Source organism: Chamaea fasciata, unplaced genomic scaffold (genome assembly GCF_029207755.1).
Source record: "Chamaea fasciata isolate MVZ Bird 193981 ecotype frontalis unplaced genomic scaffold, bChaFas1.0.hap1 SCAF_5, whole genome shotgun sequence".
NCBI classification, from domain to species: Eukaryota; Metazoa; Chordata; class Aves; order Passeriformes; family Sylviidae; genus Chamaea; species Chamaea fasciata.
The window spans coordinates 3,600,706-3,617,034 of NW_027094090.1; the positions used below are offsets into that span (position 1 = coordinate 3,600,706).

The following is a 16,329-nucleotide window of genomic DNA, read 5'->3' on the forward strand; positions in this document are numbered from 1 at the left end:
CTCCCTGCATGGGACCCTGGATTGGACAAGGACTTGTGTTTTGGGTCACCTCATGCTGGAGAGCACTGAGATGTGCCTGGAATGGTTTTGGGCATGGCTCTGAGGTTCCCTCAGTGCTCAGAGGACACAAACTCCGCCAGGACACATCTGATCCTGGTTTGCAGTCAGTACCCACAGCAGGGCAGCTGAATTGTTCTGTGTGCAAGTGGGTGCCTGTTTCTCCCCACAGGTGGTAGAAGTGGTCAAAGGTGACCAGTTCCTTGTAGACACCCCAAAATTACATAAATCCTTCCCAAACTCTACCCACAGCTTTGCTGTGGATGGAGGCAGAACAGCAGGAGCTGAGAGCTTCAACGCCTCCTCCCTGCTCAGCATCCCTCAGGGGAGCCTTTCCATCTGAGCCTCCCAGGCAATGCAGATCCTTCTGGGATGCTGCTTCAAAAGCCCCTATATCAGGAGCCAAACTGATTATCAGCGGGGGTTGAGACCTGAGAGAAAAAAGTACCCTTTCTCCCAGGCTCTGATTAATCTGCTGCCCGCTGCTGCCTACAAGCACGTCCTTCTTGATCATCAGAAATACAAACCGCCACAGATTCTCCCCCAGAGCTTTGTGTTTTAGGTTCTTTGCATTGCTTTGAAGAGAATCTTCAGCATCTCTGGGGTATCTGGCTTCACCATATCATTGCCTACAACTTTTTAGACGCTTCTCTGTCACCAAGACGATGCTGAAGTTGTCACTGGCCCGGGCTTGTTACATAATGAGGTGAGTCAGCCTCAGAAAGGCCACAGCCTTTGCCATTGTTTGATTTAATAACCTGCAATGATGAGATAACGATCCAGGCTCTTAATGAAAGGTGGGTGGTAATGAGAAGTTAGGAAACAGTTCAATAGCAAAGTCCATGGTATAATGACAGGCTGTAGTTTCCGGAGGGTGATCATCCTCCACCGTAAATGGGCTGAACAGACTCATCCATCATCCGTGGGGGGGGTTCACATCCAGCACTGAGCGCCTGCAGGCAGGAGACCTGGAGAGCTGCATCCCAGGTGCATCACCGGGCTGGGAATTAGGTTCCTCCTGAACACAATCAACTTCAGCCATCGGGCACCTCCACGAAAATAAATCCAATAACAATCTGTGCATTCAGGAGGGCTGGAATTCTTTGTTCTTCCCATTAGATCTCAAAAAAGCTGCATTGCTTTGCAACACTGTGCTGGTTTGGGCTGGGACAGGTTGATTTTCTCCAGAGTAGCTGCTCTGGGGCTGTGTTTCTGACTTGTGACCAAAACAATGTTGATAATATAGAGATGTTTTGGGGTTTGCTGAGCAAGGGCTTACATAGTCAAGGCTTTTCTGCTTCTCACCCCACCAGTGTGGGGGCTGGAGGGGCACAAGGAGTTGGGAGGGGAAAGACCAAGGACAGCTGTCCCCAAACTGACCAAAAATATTCCACAACTCATTTTGTCATGTTTAGGAAAGGGGGGACATTCGGGGTGATGGTGTTTGCCTTCCCAAGCCACCACTACATGTGATGGAGCCCTGCTTTCCTGGGGATCACTGGACACCTGTGAGAAGTAGGGAATTAATCCCTTCTTTTGTTTTGCTTGTGCACGTGCCTTTTGCTTTACCCATTGAACTGTTTGTACGTCAACCCATGAGTTTTCGCACTTTTACCCTCCAGTTCTCTTCCCCACCTCACTGTGGGAGAGTGAGTGAGTGGGGTTGTGCTTCCAGCCACGGTTAAACCACGAAAATCCTAAATTAGGTCTGGTTCAGGTGTGAGCAAATGGCTGTAATTCTGCTGATTTTCCCGGAGAAGGCACTGTGGTAACACATGCCAAGTTCTGCTGGCAGCAGCAGGACGGAATATCTGTTCTGGCAGCGGGGACAGAGTAGCCCTGTAAACACACTTTTCTCTTAGAGCAGCGGGATTTTGCTGCTGGATCAGTGCCTTGTCGCAGGTGGTTGTCGCCTCTTGATTAGAGATGAGGTAACCCAAAGTCAAGTTCAACATCCTGTGGATTTACACCCTAAAGCAATCCCAGGATTTTCAGTGGGGAATTTCACACCTTAAAATAACAAGGCAAACAGGGAAGTGTTTCTTTCACGTTGGTAAAAGTTCCTGGGAGTAGAAGACTCAACCCGGTGTCAGGCTAATGTGAATATTGTCTTTTCCTAAGCTCTGGCAATGCCCAAACCTGAATTGTGGCTCTGACTGATCTGCACCCGTTGACCCTTGCTATTGGAACCAAGCCTGGACTTCTGCAGCCAGGTTTTATTTCAAGGAGAACCACTATTAAATTCCTGAGACTGGAATATCCCAAACTCTTGCCTTTTAATCACCCTCTAACTACTTTTAGAAACTCATGTTTCACAGAATAACAGAATGGGCTGGGTTGGAAGTGACCTTTAAGATCATCCAGTTCCAACCCCTGCCATGGGCAGGGGCACCTTCCACAAAAATAAGTTGCTTCAAGCCCTGTCCAACCTTGGACACTTCCAGGGATGGGGAGCCACAACTTCTTTGCTCAGCCAGTGCCAGGGCCTTACCACCCTCATAGTAAAGAATTTCTTCATAATATCTATCCTAAATCTACCCTCTCTGCAACCTATGGAGTCAATTATGTTTATGATTTAGCCCATTTATGGGGTGAGTTTTGTTATGCACTAGTGTTGTAAGGTCAGGAACTTTCACAGGACATTGCTCAATCCTCCTGGACCCGTTTCTGAGCAGACCTGCCAGCTTTGAGAAATGCCAGATTTGAGAAATGTCCCAGCTTTAATGGATGTTTGCAGCTTCAGAATGTTATCCCCAAATTATTTTTTTTTTGAGAATTACAGAATATTATTTTTTTTTAAATTACAAATTAATCTCCTTTCTTAAATATGAATCTATGTCTGGGAGGCTCCTTTGAGGTCATCAATCCTGGCTAATGGACACCCATTTTACACCTTCCCATTTTGGTCATAAGATTTACTGGGTGTTCCCAAGGACCATCCAAGACACATTTGGCATCTGTCACCTCTCTGAGAACATTGGAGGAAATCTTGAATGATTTTGCTTTTAATTTGATTGAATCCAGGCTTTCATCCTTCCTTCTTCCCTATATTCATCAAAGCCAGGCATTACATTTACATCTCTCTCATTTCCTTTCCTGCTACCCTTTAAATCAGCCAGTCATAACCAAAGACCTCTAGTTAGGGCACAAATCTGACCACTCAAAAGAAATAAGGTTTGAACCCTTGTCCTCTAGCCTGAAGAGTTATATATTAAAAGAAATTAAACAAACAAACATACAACTTTGCCGAGTGTTGACTTCAGGAGGAATTTACTGTCCTTGAAAGAATTCCTGCATGGAGTGTGACGGTGACAGTACACAGGGAGATCAGAGCAGAGGGCTGAGCAAAAGCAGCAGGTCCCCAAGCTGGAATCAGCTGGATAAGGCTGAATCCTGCATTTCTGCAACCCCTTCCTGGCTTTTCCTGTCCCTGGGCTGCCAGGAAAGCAAGGTCAGCCCTGGGTGCAGTGTTTGACCGAGGCTGATACCGCGGGGTGAGCAATGCCCTGTGCTTCTGTGGGGATTTCCCCCTCTGGAGCTCAGCCCTGGTTTCTTAATGTCAGAGGCTGAACCCCGTTGAATTTTCCCCTTTTCTCTGCTTGTGGCTGTCTTTAAGCAAAGCTGCACCCACGGGCAGCCCAGGTCTTGCTCCGGCGGTGTCCCGGTGCCCGGCTGTTGTCAGCAATGATCGGAATTTCTTGCAACCCGCCAAGGAAGGAGTTTCACGAGCACATCAGGTGCAATTAGAGGGTGCAACAGGCTGAAAAACTGCACGGCTTGGAGAACGCGTGTCTGCACTGGTGGGTGAAAGGAGGGAGAGCTCTGGGGCACACGATGTTCCCTGCCCTGCCTGGGTCCTGCACCCCGGGCAGGGCTCAGCCCTCGCTGCTGCAGAGGGACCGGGAGCTCTCCCCTGATTTCAGGGCAGGAATCTGTACATTCCGTGCTGAGCAACATGCCTTAATCCCTTTTTGCAGCAAAGCCTGTCTGCAAATAATACCGTGCAGAGATGGTTTTGCTTGGTTCCTGTTCCCCTTTGCCCGGCAGCAGGGCCGATGAGGCAGGAGGAGGAAAAGCAGCGTTAGACTGCAAGAACAGGGGGGAGAGAGGCGAGAAATGAGGAAGGGAAACACAACTTGTTTAGAGGAGGGGAAATAAAAAACTCTTCCATGGCAGAAACACCCCGATCCATTACAGGGACACGCAGGAGCTCTTGGTGTTCCCTCCCGGGCATCAGGAGCTGGGCGGGATGAGGGAGAGGGAGCGGTGATGTGCTGGTGATGCAGATACAGTTCACACTTCGATCCTTGTTTATTTATTCCTGTAACTGAAATACCTGCGAGGGGCGAGGGAGGCACTTGAAAACTGCAGGCACAAAGGACCGTGAACTCCAGCTGCCTCTCCAAATCCAAACATTTTTACCAGCCTGATAAAAATCAGACATTTATCACCCTCCCCGTCACGAGCCTGACCCGTAGCAGCTTTTTTTCAAAGAAAGGCCTTCCAAAGAAAGGGCCATCAGCAGTGGAAACTACTCAGCAACCAGCTAGCAAGAGGAGGGGTCGACAACTTGGTTTCCTTCCCGACCTTTCTGAAAGCATCTAATTCCCCGAAAAATATTGCAGACAATTTTCTTTGCTTGTTCAGTATCCCACTATTTTTTTTTCTTTTGCAAGTGCAAATTTTAGTGCTTTTTTGTTTGTATGTATGTGGGGTTTTTGTTGTGATTTGTTTGTTTGTTTGTTTTGTTTTGTTTTCCCCTGAAAACCATATAAATGTCCCTTCCCTTGGTCAGCACAGAGGAATAAATTTTTCTGTTACAAGAAAATGTCATCTACCTACTAACAACAATTCAGGCAGCTGCTGCCTGACTTTTGCAACCACCCTCCCAGGGTAGGGAGCACTTTGGAACGGCTTTAAACTGGATGAGAGTAGATTTAGATGGGATATTTGGGAAAAATTCTTTCGTGTGGGTGTGGTGAGGCCCTGGCACAGAGTACCCAGAGAAGCTGCGGATGCCCCATCCCCGGAAGTGTTCAAGGCCGGGTTGGACAGGGCTTGGAGCAACCTGGGACAGTGGAAGGTGTCCCTGCCCATGGCAGTGTTGTGGGACTGGATGATCTTGGAAATTCCTTTAAACCCAAACCATTCTGTGATTCTGAACTCTGTGCCCACATTGCAGGCTGATAAATCAAGGCTGTACTGGAACCTACTGCAGATGAAGCTGCCCTGACGTGAATGGAGCACACGTGTGGCTGCATCCACAAGGAGTGATGTACACATGGCTCCCAGCCACCCTCTCCAAATTCTAACCATGCAAAGAATTCCTGGATGTGTGACTCAGATCCCACCAGGCATCTCCCCCACCTGCACCCCCGTGCCGTGTCCAAAGGAGAGGATGCGTGTTGCACTGAACGTAGGCAAAAACGTGACTGGTCCTTCCCTTCCGAGTTTTCTTTAGAGGGAACCAAATAAATGAATTAAAAAAAAAAAAAAAAGAAAGAAAAAAAAAAGAAAAAAAAAAAAGACATCAAAAGAGGAGGGTGAATCATGGCTTAGTCAGAGTTGGGGCTCGCCAGAGCAGTCGCTGCGGGTGCTGGCATTTTGATGCCAAGGGGAGGATGTCAAAGGCTGGCTGGTGACCGGTAGGTTCTTTCAAAGGGGATGGAGAATGAAGTCTGGAGCTGTTATTTTGGGATGCATCCAGAGCCTAATGCCACTGTTCAGGATGGGTTGCTAGGTGAGTTTGACGTTGGAGCAGCAGTGGAACAAAAGAGGGAATTGAGAGGTTTTAGTTTTGGTGTTTCAGAGAAGTTCAAAGACTGTAAACCCCATTAGAAGTGGGTATGCCATTCCCACAGAAATGGGGGTTTCCCCCCTTCCCTCCCAGGCTTTCCCTTTTTGTACTTCCCTCTCTGGCCTCTCTGGACCTGCTACATTCATCCCTTGGACGCTCAAGGTCATTTTTTCCCCTTCTACCACAGTGACTTTAATATTTCAAACCCTGGCAGTACATTTATACCCCTGTCCCTTCCCATTTGTTAAATATCTGCCAGTTCCTGGTTGGGGTGTGTTTGGCAGGACCTCCAGCCTGCACTGGCTGGTTGATTCCTCCCTCCACCCTCTGTCACACAGTGAGGCTGTGGGGACAGCATCACTGGCTGTCCCATGTCACACTGTGCCTGTGGTGGCTCTCAAGCAGCTGACACCTCATCCTGACAACATTCAGGCCACATCAGTGACTTGATTTCCCGAAAAACCGCTGAGCTAAGCACCCCTCCGGCCTCTTTTCACAGCAGCTGCGAGCAACATCTTATTTACCAGCCCAGGTGCTATTTTTAGGGAGCTAGGATCTTGCATGGCACGATTTGGGAGGGGGGGAAAAGATAATCCTCGGAGTGCACCTAGTGCTGTCCTGCTCCCCACCCTCTCCCTGGGGCGCAAGTGCCTTATAAATAGAAGTGCTTCTTCCAGCTGACCTCCCTCGGAGCAGCTGGGTGCTGGTGCCTTTGAAATCCAGGCCACTTATTTAGGAGTTGAAGCTTTCCGCTCCAGTTATTTAGGAGTTTCTAAGCCAAGAGTTACTAGGTGGATCTAATTTGAAGCGACTGTGATTTTAATTCAGGCAGGGTTTCGCTTTCGGGCTCCTTTTCATGTCGTGGGGGTGGTGATTTGTGAGGTGGAAAAGAGCCACGGAGAGGCGAGAGAGCTGCTGGAGGAAGGGGGATGATGCCCGAATTCCTTGTCCTGTAAAATCATGTGAATTTTTGTCCTCCTTCTGACTCATGCTCTAGCTGGGAAGCAGCTTTCTGTTGCCCTACATGTGAAAAGGATTTGGGGATTTTGTGCAGAGTGATACAGAGAGGGCTGTTGTGCCTGACTCCCATCCCATCCTTGCCAACTGGAGCACTCACAGCTCTCTCCCATCTTCCCACATCCCAAATCTCTGGTTCTTTTCCAGCTCCCTCATAGTAGCTTTTTTTAAAAAATTCTTTTAAGGGTTTTTTTTTTTTCTCTTTTTGCCTGTGAATATTTTTTCCCTGTGTAGGAGAGGGAAAGATTGTGCACTTTTTACTCCATCTTGGCTCCATGTAAGGAATTGGACAGAAATATCTTCTTTCTAAATGTGTTATAAAAATACAAGCCTTTGCTTCCAAAGGAGGAAAAAGCCCTAAGTAAAAACAGGTTATTGAACATTTTAGGTATCCGAGATGCTCCTTATCAAGCTTTAAATTTTGAAGCAAAATTTGCTTTATTAAACACCATCAAAGCAGATGCTCCCACCTTTACAGCTCTTCCCACCCATGACATGTTCCCACATTTCCCTGCTGTGGCAAATTCCCACCCAGAATCCTTCCAAAGAGACCCCTCCATGCCAGGTGGGATTATCTCCATCAGCGCTGGGGGCCGAGGGGATTTGAGCACCTGCGTGTTTGGGATTTGGGTGCCCTCACAGGAATTTTCAGGGTGGTCCCAACCCCTCCGTGCTGCAGAGTGTGTGGGTGTGTCAGCATTGCTGGGGTGCCGTTTGTATCCTAATTTAGAGTGGAAACGTAACTGACAGGAACCTGGCGAGTGGATTAAAAAGTTTAATAAACTAATAAAAGAATGCCAATAAAATTATATTGTTATTATCATTATTATTATTATTGTATTTATTGTACATGAACATGACATAACGAAGAAAAAATAAATAATAGTAAAATGATAAAATAATAATAATAAAATAAAATATATGAGAACGTTAAGTAATAAATAATTAAACGGAATTATTAAATTAAAAATATTAAAATAATATTTTAAAAATGAAAATAAGTTTATATTAAAATATTTATATTATATTTAAAATATTATTAATTTTAAAAAATATAGAAAATATTTTTAAAATATTAAAAATTAGCTTTATGCACCCATTTGAGAGCAGAGGCTCCCCGCGGAGCATCCCTAGCCCTGCAGCCGCTCCAGCCGCCCTCGAGCCACTTTCCGCGGAGGGACGCGGGGGGGCCCCGCCGCCTGCCGGCCCCGCCCGGGCGCGGAGCGGGGCGGAGCAGCCGCGGTGGCCGCGGGCGGAGGCGGAGCCGCCGCATCCCGGGCATCCCCTCCGGGGGAGGCGGCTCGGCACCGCATGTGCGACGTGAGGGACGTGCAGGAGCGCAGGGCCGGCATTCCCCGGCCCCCCGGGAGCCCCGGCATCCCCCGGCCCCCCGCGGGATCCCGCGGCCCGAACCCGCTGAGCGCAGAGCGAGGGGCGCAAGGGGCGCGCCGGCGGAGACCCCCATCCCACCGCTGTGTACTTGGGATTCATTTTTATTTTATTTTTTTCTCTATATTTATTTTTTTAAATTGTTTTTCATTTCTTTATAGTTTATTTCTTTTTTTAAACTTTATTTTTTAAACTTTATTCCATATTTTTTGTTTATTTTTCTCCTTATTTTCGCCTCTATTCCTTACTTTTTATTCTCTTAATTAATTTTTAATTAATTTCATTTTTTCCTCCCTTTATCTCTTTCACTCCTTTTTCATTTTTCAAAAGAGCTTTTTAAAAAGTTATTTATTGTGGAGTTTTAATGTCCCCTTTTTTAAAAAAATAAATTTCCATCATTTTACATCGTTTTCCCTCGTTGTTTGAAAACACGTGAGAAATGAAACAGGGCATTTATTTAACTATAAATATTTTAGTTTGCGGGTCCCCAAATTCCCCGGTATTGAGGGGTGGGAGGGGGGGTTCGGTGCCGCGTCCCCCCCGCGGAACAAAGCGCGTCCTTTGTCCGCGCTGCAGTGCGGGGGGCGGGCGGCAGGGGGCAGCAGGGGCCGCGCCGACATCGCCCCTTCATCCTCCTCCTCCTCCTGCCCATCCTCCTTCTCCTTCTCCTTCTCCTGCCCATCCTCCTCCTCCTTCTCCTCCTCCTCCTCCTCCCCCGCGCCGCCGCAGCGCCCGCCCGGCCCCGGCCCCGTCTCCGCCCCGCCCCGGAGGCGGTCCCGGCCTGTCGGGATAGAAATAGGCGGCCCGGCAGCTGCCGGCACATCGTGTGCGGGGCCGGACTGAGTAGAAGCGCGGACCGTAGCACCACTCCTTTCTCGGCTGCCTCGCGTGGAGATTCTCCTGATTTTCTTCTCTTATTATTATTTTTTTTTCTGATTTAAACGGGAAGATTTTTTTTTTTTTTAATATCTGTGTTTTTTTTCACCCCGCTTTCCATCGCTGTTGGCGGTGGGGTTCGCCTTCGCTCCCTACCAGCGCGCAGCGGCTGCACTGGGGCCGTTCCTGCCCGGCTTTGTGCCCTGCAGACCCGGCCCTCCTCTTCCTCCTCCTCCCCCTCCTGCCGTAAAACCTTCACGAGCCTCGGAGCAGCATCCGAAAGCACCGCAGCCGCTCGCCCAAACCACCGACTGCAACAAAAAACCCTTTTAATTTTCTTATTTTTTTTAAAAATCATCTATCTCCTCCACCTCCTTCCCCCTTCCCCTTTTTCATTTCTCCTCCTCCCGCCCTCAAACGCATCAAGGTGGACGCGGAGCGCAAAAAGACCTTTGTTTTAAAAATGCCCATGGAGCTGACGCAAAGCCGCATCCAGAAGATTTGGCTTCCCAATGACAACCGCCCGGCGCTGCCCCGCCGATGTGAGTACAGGGCACGGCAGCATCCCGGAGGGATTGGGGGTCGGCATGGAGGGATGGGTGGGAAGCTCTCCTCTCTCTCTCTCTCTCTCTCTCTCTGCGCAGCGCGGCGGGGCTCTTTGCAGCATCCCTGCAGCATCCCTCCTCCCTCCTCGCCGTGCCCCAGCATCCCGGCGGTGCCCGTATCCCTCCCGCTGCCATCCCGTGACTCACTGGCAGCGGGAGGAAGGTGCAGCCGTCACATGGCCCTGGCCCAGCGCAGGATGCGGGGAGGTGCCGGCACACGCGTGGCCCCATTTCCACTCTCCGCTCCCAGCCCCGGGATTAAAAGGAAAAGGCAGCAGGATGTTCACCTCGAACCCGGGGCACTAGCTCAGATGGGATTTTCGCGGTGTCAAGCGGCTCGCCCGGGGATTTATTAATGGCAGAATCATGAATGGTTCGGGTTGGAAAGGACCGTAGGCATTTTCTTCGTTCCACAACCCTCCCGCCATGTGACAGGACACCTTCCACTAGACCAGGTTGCTCCAAAGCCCGTCCAGTTAGTGTGTTCAAAACATTTTTTTGGAGGTGGAGAGAGGATTAGGGCAGTGGACTTAGGGGAAAAAAAAAAAAACCAACACCCAACCAAACACCAGCCGTGTGCACTTTGCTATTTAACCTTGTGGGGATGAGATAGGAAGCAGGTGGAGGGGAAAGCAGAAATTAGTGCTGAAACTTCTCCGCTGGTTTACCCTTTTGTCTCAAGCTCGGAATATAAGAATGTTTGGGTCATCCCGGTGTTACTATAAATCAAATCTTGAATCATGATCCAATCCGAGAGCTCAGAAAGCAGCTCTTTTAAGTCACCCACCAGCTACACTGACAACCTGCCAGCTGTGCAACTCCTAACTCTAAATGAGCGTCGCAGAAATGTGCGGAGCCGGGATGGATGGGGTGGCACTCGCAGCCTGGCCAGGGATGGAAGTGGCTTGAGTGAATCAGTCTTTCCGATGCTCGTCTTCATCAGGCGTTTAAAGTCGCTTCCGATGTTTGTTTACCTTGGCCGAAAACTTTCCCCTACTAAATAATAATAATAATAATAATAATTTTTAAAATAGATATCCCATGAACTTGCCAGATGCTGTTGCCCGCGGCTGTGGGTCAGGCAGCCTGGAGCAGATGTTGGGATGCTCAGCCTGTGCCTGGCAAGGGCAGCTCTGCAGCGGGAGCTGCCGAGGAAATGGATTTCAGCAACAGGCTGCACATCTGGGTAGCTGAGGGGCTTTGCTTGGAGTGGGGTAAAACGTCTCCCGGCTTAATGCTTTGCACGTGTGTCTCTGTTGGCTGGATTTTTCTCAAGGACTGGCACCTCTGAAAGAAATCCCTTGTGCATGCAGTGGTTTTTTTGCCACTTCATTCACCTGGTTTCTCAGAGAGAGAGCTCTCTCTTGGTAGCGGAAAAAACTCAAATAAGGCACCGAGGGGCTTATTAATAACATAATGTGGCTTCTTAATTATTTTTTCTTGGGGTGGGAACAAGCCACGCTGCTCGCTGTGCAATGTGAGAAGGGGGGTGTTTTAGGCTTTGGGTTTTTTTAGCTTACTCTTTTTTTAACTCAAGGTATTTTAAACGCGCGGTGCTATTAAATTCCTCAGCAGCGACAAAGAGCGAGGGGTACAAAGCCGGGTTGGGAACGGAGGGATAACGAAGACCACGTCCAGCGTGATGCCGGGAGGGAGCGGGCGCATCCCTGGGAGCATCCTCTTGGAAGGGCGCTCCCCGAGTGTGAAAAAACGAGTCCGACTGTGTGACCGGCGGTCCAGGGGAGGCTGCGGTGATTCCTTCAGCTGCCCTTTTGACGGCGATCCATTAAATCGCTGTCACGCCGCACGTCTCTCACGTAGGGGCTGGGAAAGTCGAGCCGTCGAAGGCGCTGGCTGGGCAGAGCCGGGAGAGGGGAGGGGGATGCCGCTGCATCTCTCCATCCCCTCGCTGCTTTTTTCCCGTCCCTGCGGTGGGAGTGGAAACACACGCCGGGGGATGTGCGCGTTCCTTGCCGGCTCGCAGGGGTCGAGGCGATCGCGGTTCCACGTGTGCGGGCGGTGGGGAGTGCGGAATCCGGGAAGGTGTTGGAATTGCAGCGGGAAAAAAAGGCTGGGAAAAGGGGAATAGGACTAACAGAACGTGCGGTCTGGGCTTGTGGGAGGTTTTGGGGCATGAGGATACAGTAAAAATGCTTGAAGTGGGGAGGTGGCTGTTTTATCCGACTTTATATAGAAGCAAATTTCCTGCCCTTTTGTGCTTGTTTTTTTTTTTTTTTTTTGGTTTTTTTTTTTTTTTTGGTTTTTTTTTCTTCTTCCCTTTACCCACTGGTCAAACTGACTTTCTTGCGAATTGCAAAAGTGATGGGCTCCTTCTAAATAGCCTCTGATTGAGCCTGAAAGTCATCCCTGCCCTTGACTTACCTGGCTAGATGTCGATAAGGAGTAATGAATATGGATTGAAACCCCTGATAGCTTCCCAGCAGTGATGAAAAGAAATGATGAATGAGGCCTTTGTGAAAGTCTGGGAGCAAAACACTGGCTTCTGTTTCATCCCTGATGCAAAGTTTCCCGTAGACTTTTGGTTTGGGCTCAGATTCCTGATGAAAAGTTGCTCACTGATGCCGTGGTGTTTTGGGAGGTGCTTCCCAGGTGATGTTCCATTGTTAAAGGGCAGCAAAAACTGGGCGAAGATTCCTGAATTAGGGGTGCTTAAGTCTTGCAGCACCCTTTGGAGGTGACACGTGTGCCCACACAGTGCCAGCCCTGGGGCTGTCACAGCTGTCTGGAGCCACAGGGACATGAACAGTACCCAGCATTGTCCCTTTACTCTTGGAGTGCTATTTAATGGCCCCAAATCCTCTTGGCTCTGCTCTTGGAGATCCTTTGTCCACTGGCAGGTAGGGATAGGAAGAGTTTCCTTATTCAGGTATTATTCCTCTTCCCTTTATCTAATAAGTGTGTGGGTTTTGTGTAAAACAGACTTGCACTTAAAGCTTGGATGAGGATGTCAGATTGTTGGACGGGAAAAGTATTTTTCTGGTTATGCTGCAGAGCTCCAGCACAGAAAATTGGCACTCGGTGTCAAAATTTTTGGGAGCTGCCCTGGGGTTTTGAAATGCAGTGCTGGGGAGGGGGACAGGTTGCACAAAGAGGGTGAGTGTGAGGGCAGCTCCAGCCTGGGGAATGTGAAATTTGTGCAACAAAAAAAAGAGAAAATGCACTTTAGGTAGTTTTTAATATCTTGGCCTGCTAAGTTTGCTTTGGTGAGAAACTTAGGAAGATGATGGGTGGCTCTTCTCTGCCATCTGGGTACCAGTGCCATAACTCTTCCTTGTGCCTTTAATTTGGTTTCTCCAGCTGCTAGATTTATTTCTTTTCTTAGAAGGGAAGCTAACCCTATGTACTTTGCATGTTCTATGGCTACCTCTCAGTTTGTTTGCCCTTTCCAGATCCACACTGACAAAAACCTGGGAGCCCCTGCCATCCTCTGGTCCCACCTTCAGGCATCTCTGACAGGCAGGCAGAGCTCTCCACCCAGGCCATAATTAAGCTGGGTTTTATGGCTCTGCCACCAGCCACTCACTCCCTGCATTCCTTTCCTATGAGGTCTCTGGGCTCACTGGGTGGGTGAGAAATCCCCTGCAGGGTCCCATCTGTCCTGCAAACGCTGCCTCTGGATTTTCTTTCCAGCTGTTTGTCATGGACCCTCTTCACCACAAAAAAAAAAAAAAAAAAAAAAAAAAAAAAAAAAAACCAAAACCAAAAAAAAAACAAAACAAAAAGAAAAACAAAACAACCCAACCCCCCCCCCCAAAAAAAACCCCAAAAAACAAACAACAACAAAAAAATCCACAGAAAATACCAAACCAACAACCAGCTTGGGTTTATGAGGAAAAAAAAGGATAAATCACTTGGATATCTGCTTTTAAATGCTGGTTGTTCTGTGGTTCTCTTGCCTTGTTTGTCTTCAGAAAAATCCAGCTAGTTGGTTGTATGTCAGCTAAAACTCTAGTCAGAGATTTTGGGAGATGCTTTTTATGGGTGAAGATCTTGGACCAGACCTGGTATTTCAGCACAGGCACTGCTGCAGGGATGGGTCCAAAGTCCTTGGCTATCCTTGAGCTTTTCATGGGATTGCCCAAGCCATTGGAATGTGAAGTTGTGCTTGCCTTTTTTTTTTTTTTTTTTTTTTTTTTTAACTTTTTAAGACTATTTTTAATTTTGGTTGTAAATGAGGAAAACAAGGCACAGAGCCTCTGCAGGGAGCTTAGGCCAGCTGCTGGCTCCTTGCCCACTTTGCACCTATCAGGGTATTCTTGCTGTGGCTTTCAGGTTTCCTCTAGCTGCTGAAGGACTTGGAAGGAGTCTGGACAAAAACAAGTGCCTTGTGGGGTTGATGCAGGATGAGCTGGAGAATTAACAGCTCCTGTTCTTTTTTCCATGCAGCCTGTGGGCCTCAGCTTGCCAATTCCCCCACTGTGATAGTCATGGTTGGCCTCCCAGCCCGTGGCAAGACCTACATTTCCAAGAAGCTGACTCGCTACCTCAACTGGATTGGTGTCCCCACAAAAGGTGAGGCTTGCACTGGCTTCCAGGAGGTCTGGTCTTCAGGAATTCCTCTAGATCAGTGCTTTGGGGGATGGGAGGTAGTGGGGGATGTTTCCAAGATCCCACAGGCCAAATATCTGTGTTTTCACATCCAGCTGCAGCCCAGGTTCTCCTTCACTTTGAAGACCAAGGGATGTCCTGAGCCTCTTGCTCTGAGGATGTAATTTCTTGGGCCCAGCTTGCTTTAACTGCAGAAGCTGCACAACTGAGTCATGCCCCTCATTTTGATGGTTTTTCTCTTCTTTGCTTTTCCCACCTAGTTTTCAACGTTGGGGAGTACCGGCGCGAGGCTGTGAAGCATTACAGCTCCTATGACTTCTTCAGGCCTGACAACGAGGAAGCCATGAAAGTCAGGAGGTGAGTGTGGGCAGCCCCTCCCTGACCCCACAGGGTGGTGAAGCCCGTGGCTGGCGGCAGTTACCCACTTTGGGGGGTGATGAACTGAGAAGTTGGGCTCTGAGTTTCCCCTGGATTTGAATTTCCCCTGCCTGCTCAAGGAGGGTTCTGAGACCTCAAAAAACTGAATCTGTACAGGATTGGTGACTTCAGGGTGACTACAACACCCAGAGGACATCAGGGTCACATGTCTGTCCCCTCTTTTGCAGGCAATGTGCCATGGCTGCCCTGAGGGATGTGAAGCTGTACCTGACAGAGGAGGCCGGGCAGATTGCGGTGAGCTCCCAGATGTGCTCTGGGGTTTTGCAGCTGTACCAGCTCCAAAAGTCCTCTGCAGTTCCTTCTCTGAGGAGGGGCTCAGTGGGAATCCAGGCCCTTGTGGTGCTGATTGAGGTGTTTTGCTTTTTAAAGGTTTTTGATGCCACCAATACCACGCGGGAGAGGAGAGGGATGATCCTAAACTTTGCCAAAGAGAACGGATTCAAGGTTGGTGCCATGGGGCTGATGCCTGCTTTGTGAAGTCCACTGTAGTGTAGAGTTGGTGTATCTTCCTTCACTTGTGTTATCCTCATGCTGCTCCTATGTGAGGGAGATTTCACCACTGGGTTTGATTAAAATATGAAACTGTTCCTTCATTCCCTGTACTGAGCCTTGGGGAAGGAAACAATGGGAGTGGGGCAGAGGGAGAGCTCTCTGGTCAAGCAGGGAGGAGGTTGGGTTGAGCAAGGAGCTTGGCTGAATGTCACAAACCTCCTTGGTGGCTTTCAGCTGAGCTTTGCTTTGCTTCACAGGTGTTCTTCATCGAATCTGTCTGCAACGATCCCAATGTAGTTGCCACCAACGTTATGGTAAGTGTGGAACTGGTGGAAGTGTCCTGCTTTTGCTTTCCCTTCATAGAGAGCTGGGAATGGCATCACCTTCACAAGTTCTGGTCTTCATGGTGGACTTCAACCACCCTGGTGTCTGCTGGAGGAACAGCACAGCATGGCACTGGCTGTCTGGGAGGTTCCTGGGATGTGTTGATGACTTCCTTCACGAAGTGATAGCACCTCTCCTTGTTTGCTCTTCTATGTTGCATCTTGTCACCAACAAGGAGGGGCTGGTGAGGAATGTGAAGCTCCAGGGCAGCCTGGGCTGCAGTGGCTGTGAAGTGAGGTGTCAGGAGAGCAGATTTTGGCCTGGAGTACTGTGAGATAAAAAAGCCCAGGAGGGAAGAGGGACCCAAGAAAACTGGTTAATGTTCAAGGCTCATCTTCTCCAAGTTCAGCTGCGATGCATTCCCAGCAAAGGAGAAGCCATCAAAAATGCCAGGATGATCAGGGACCTCCTGGACAAACTCAAGCACAAAAAGAAAGCCTACAGAGAGAGGATGGAAGCAAGGACAGGCAGCCTGGGAGGAATACAGAGATTGTCTGGGTTAGGAAAGACAAAGCCCTGACAGAACTGGGGGACTTCAGGCTCAGTCTCACATCAGTGTTTGGGAAGATCACGGAGCAGATAATCTTGGAAACTGCTGAGGCACGTGGAAAATTAAAAGGTGATTGGTGACAGCCACCATGGCTTCACTGGAGAGAAATCGTGCTGCCAGCCAGGGGCATGAGCTGAAGAGTCTCTTTTGCTCCT

General features: G+C 49.0%; 1 protein-coding gene across 5 annotated transcripts in view; it reads left to right on the forward strand.

Annotated features, from left to right (window-relative positions):
- PFKFB3 (6-phosphofructo-2-kinase/fructose-2,6-biphosphatase 3) overlaps positions 1-16,329 on the forward strand; it is a 41,513-nt gene that overhangs the window by 12,038 nt on the left and 13,146 nt on the right. For 4 of the 5 annotated variants that reach the window (XM_066182668.1, XM_066182667.1, XM_066182670.1 and 1 more), the window contains exons 1-6: positions 9,510-9,678; positions 14,149-14,274; positions 14,571-14,667; positions 14,916-14,982; positions 15,118-15,192; positions 15,498-15,554. In XM_066182668.1, coding sequence (XP_066038765.1) covers positions 9,600-9,678; positions 14,149-14,274; positions 14,571-14,667; positions 14,916-14,982; positions 15,118-15,192; positions 15,498-15,554 — 501 coding nt within the window. In that variant the 5' untranslated portion in view covers positions 9,510-9,599. Of the gene's footprint in view, positions 1-9,509; positions 9,679-14,148; positions 14,275-14,570; positions 14,668-14,915; positions 14,983-15,117; positions 15,193-15,497; positions 15,555-16,329 lie in introns of those variants that run through there. The other variant, XM_066182669.1, reaches the window with a different exon arrangement.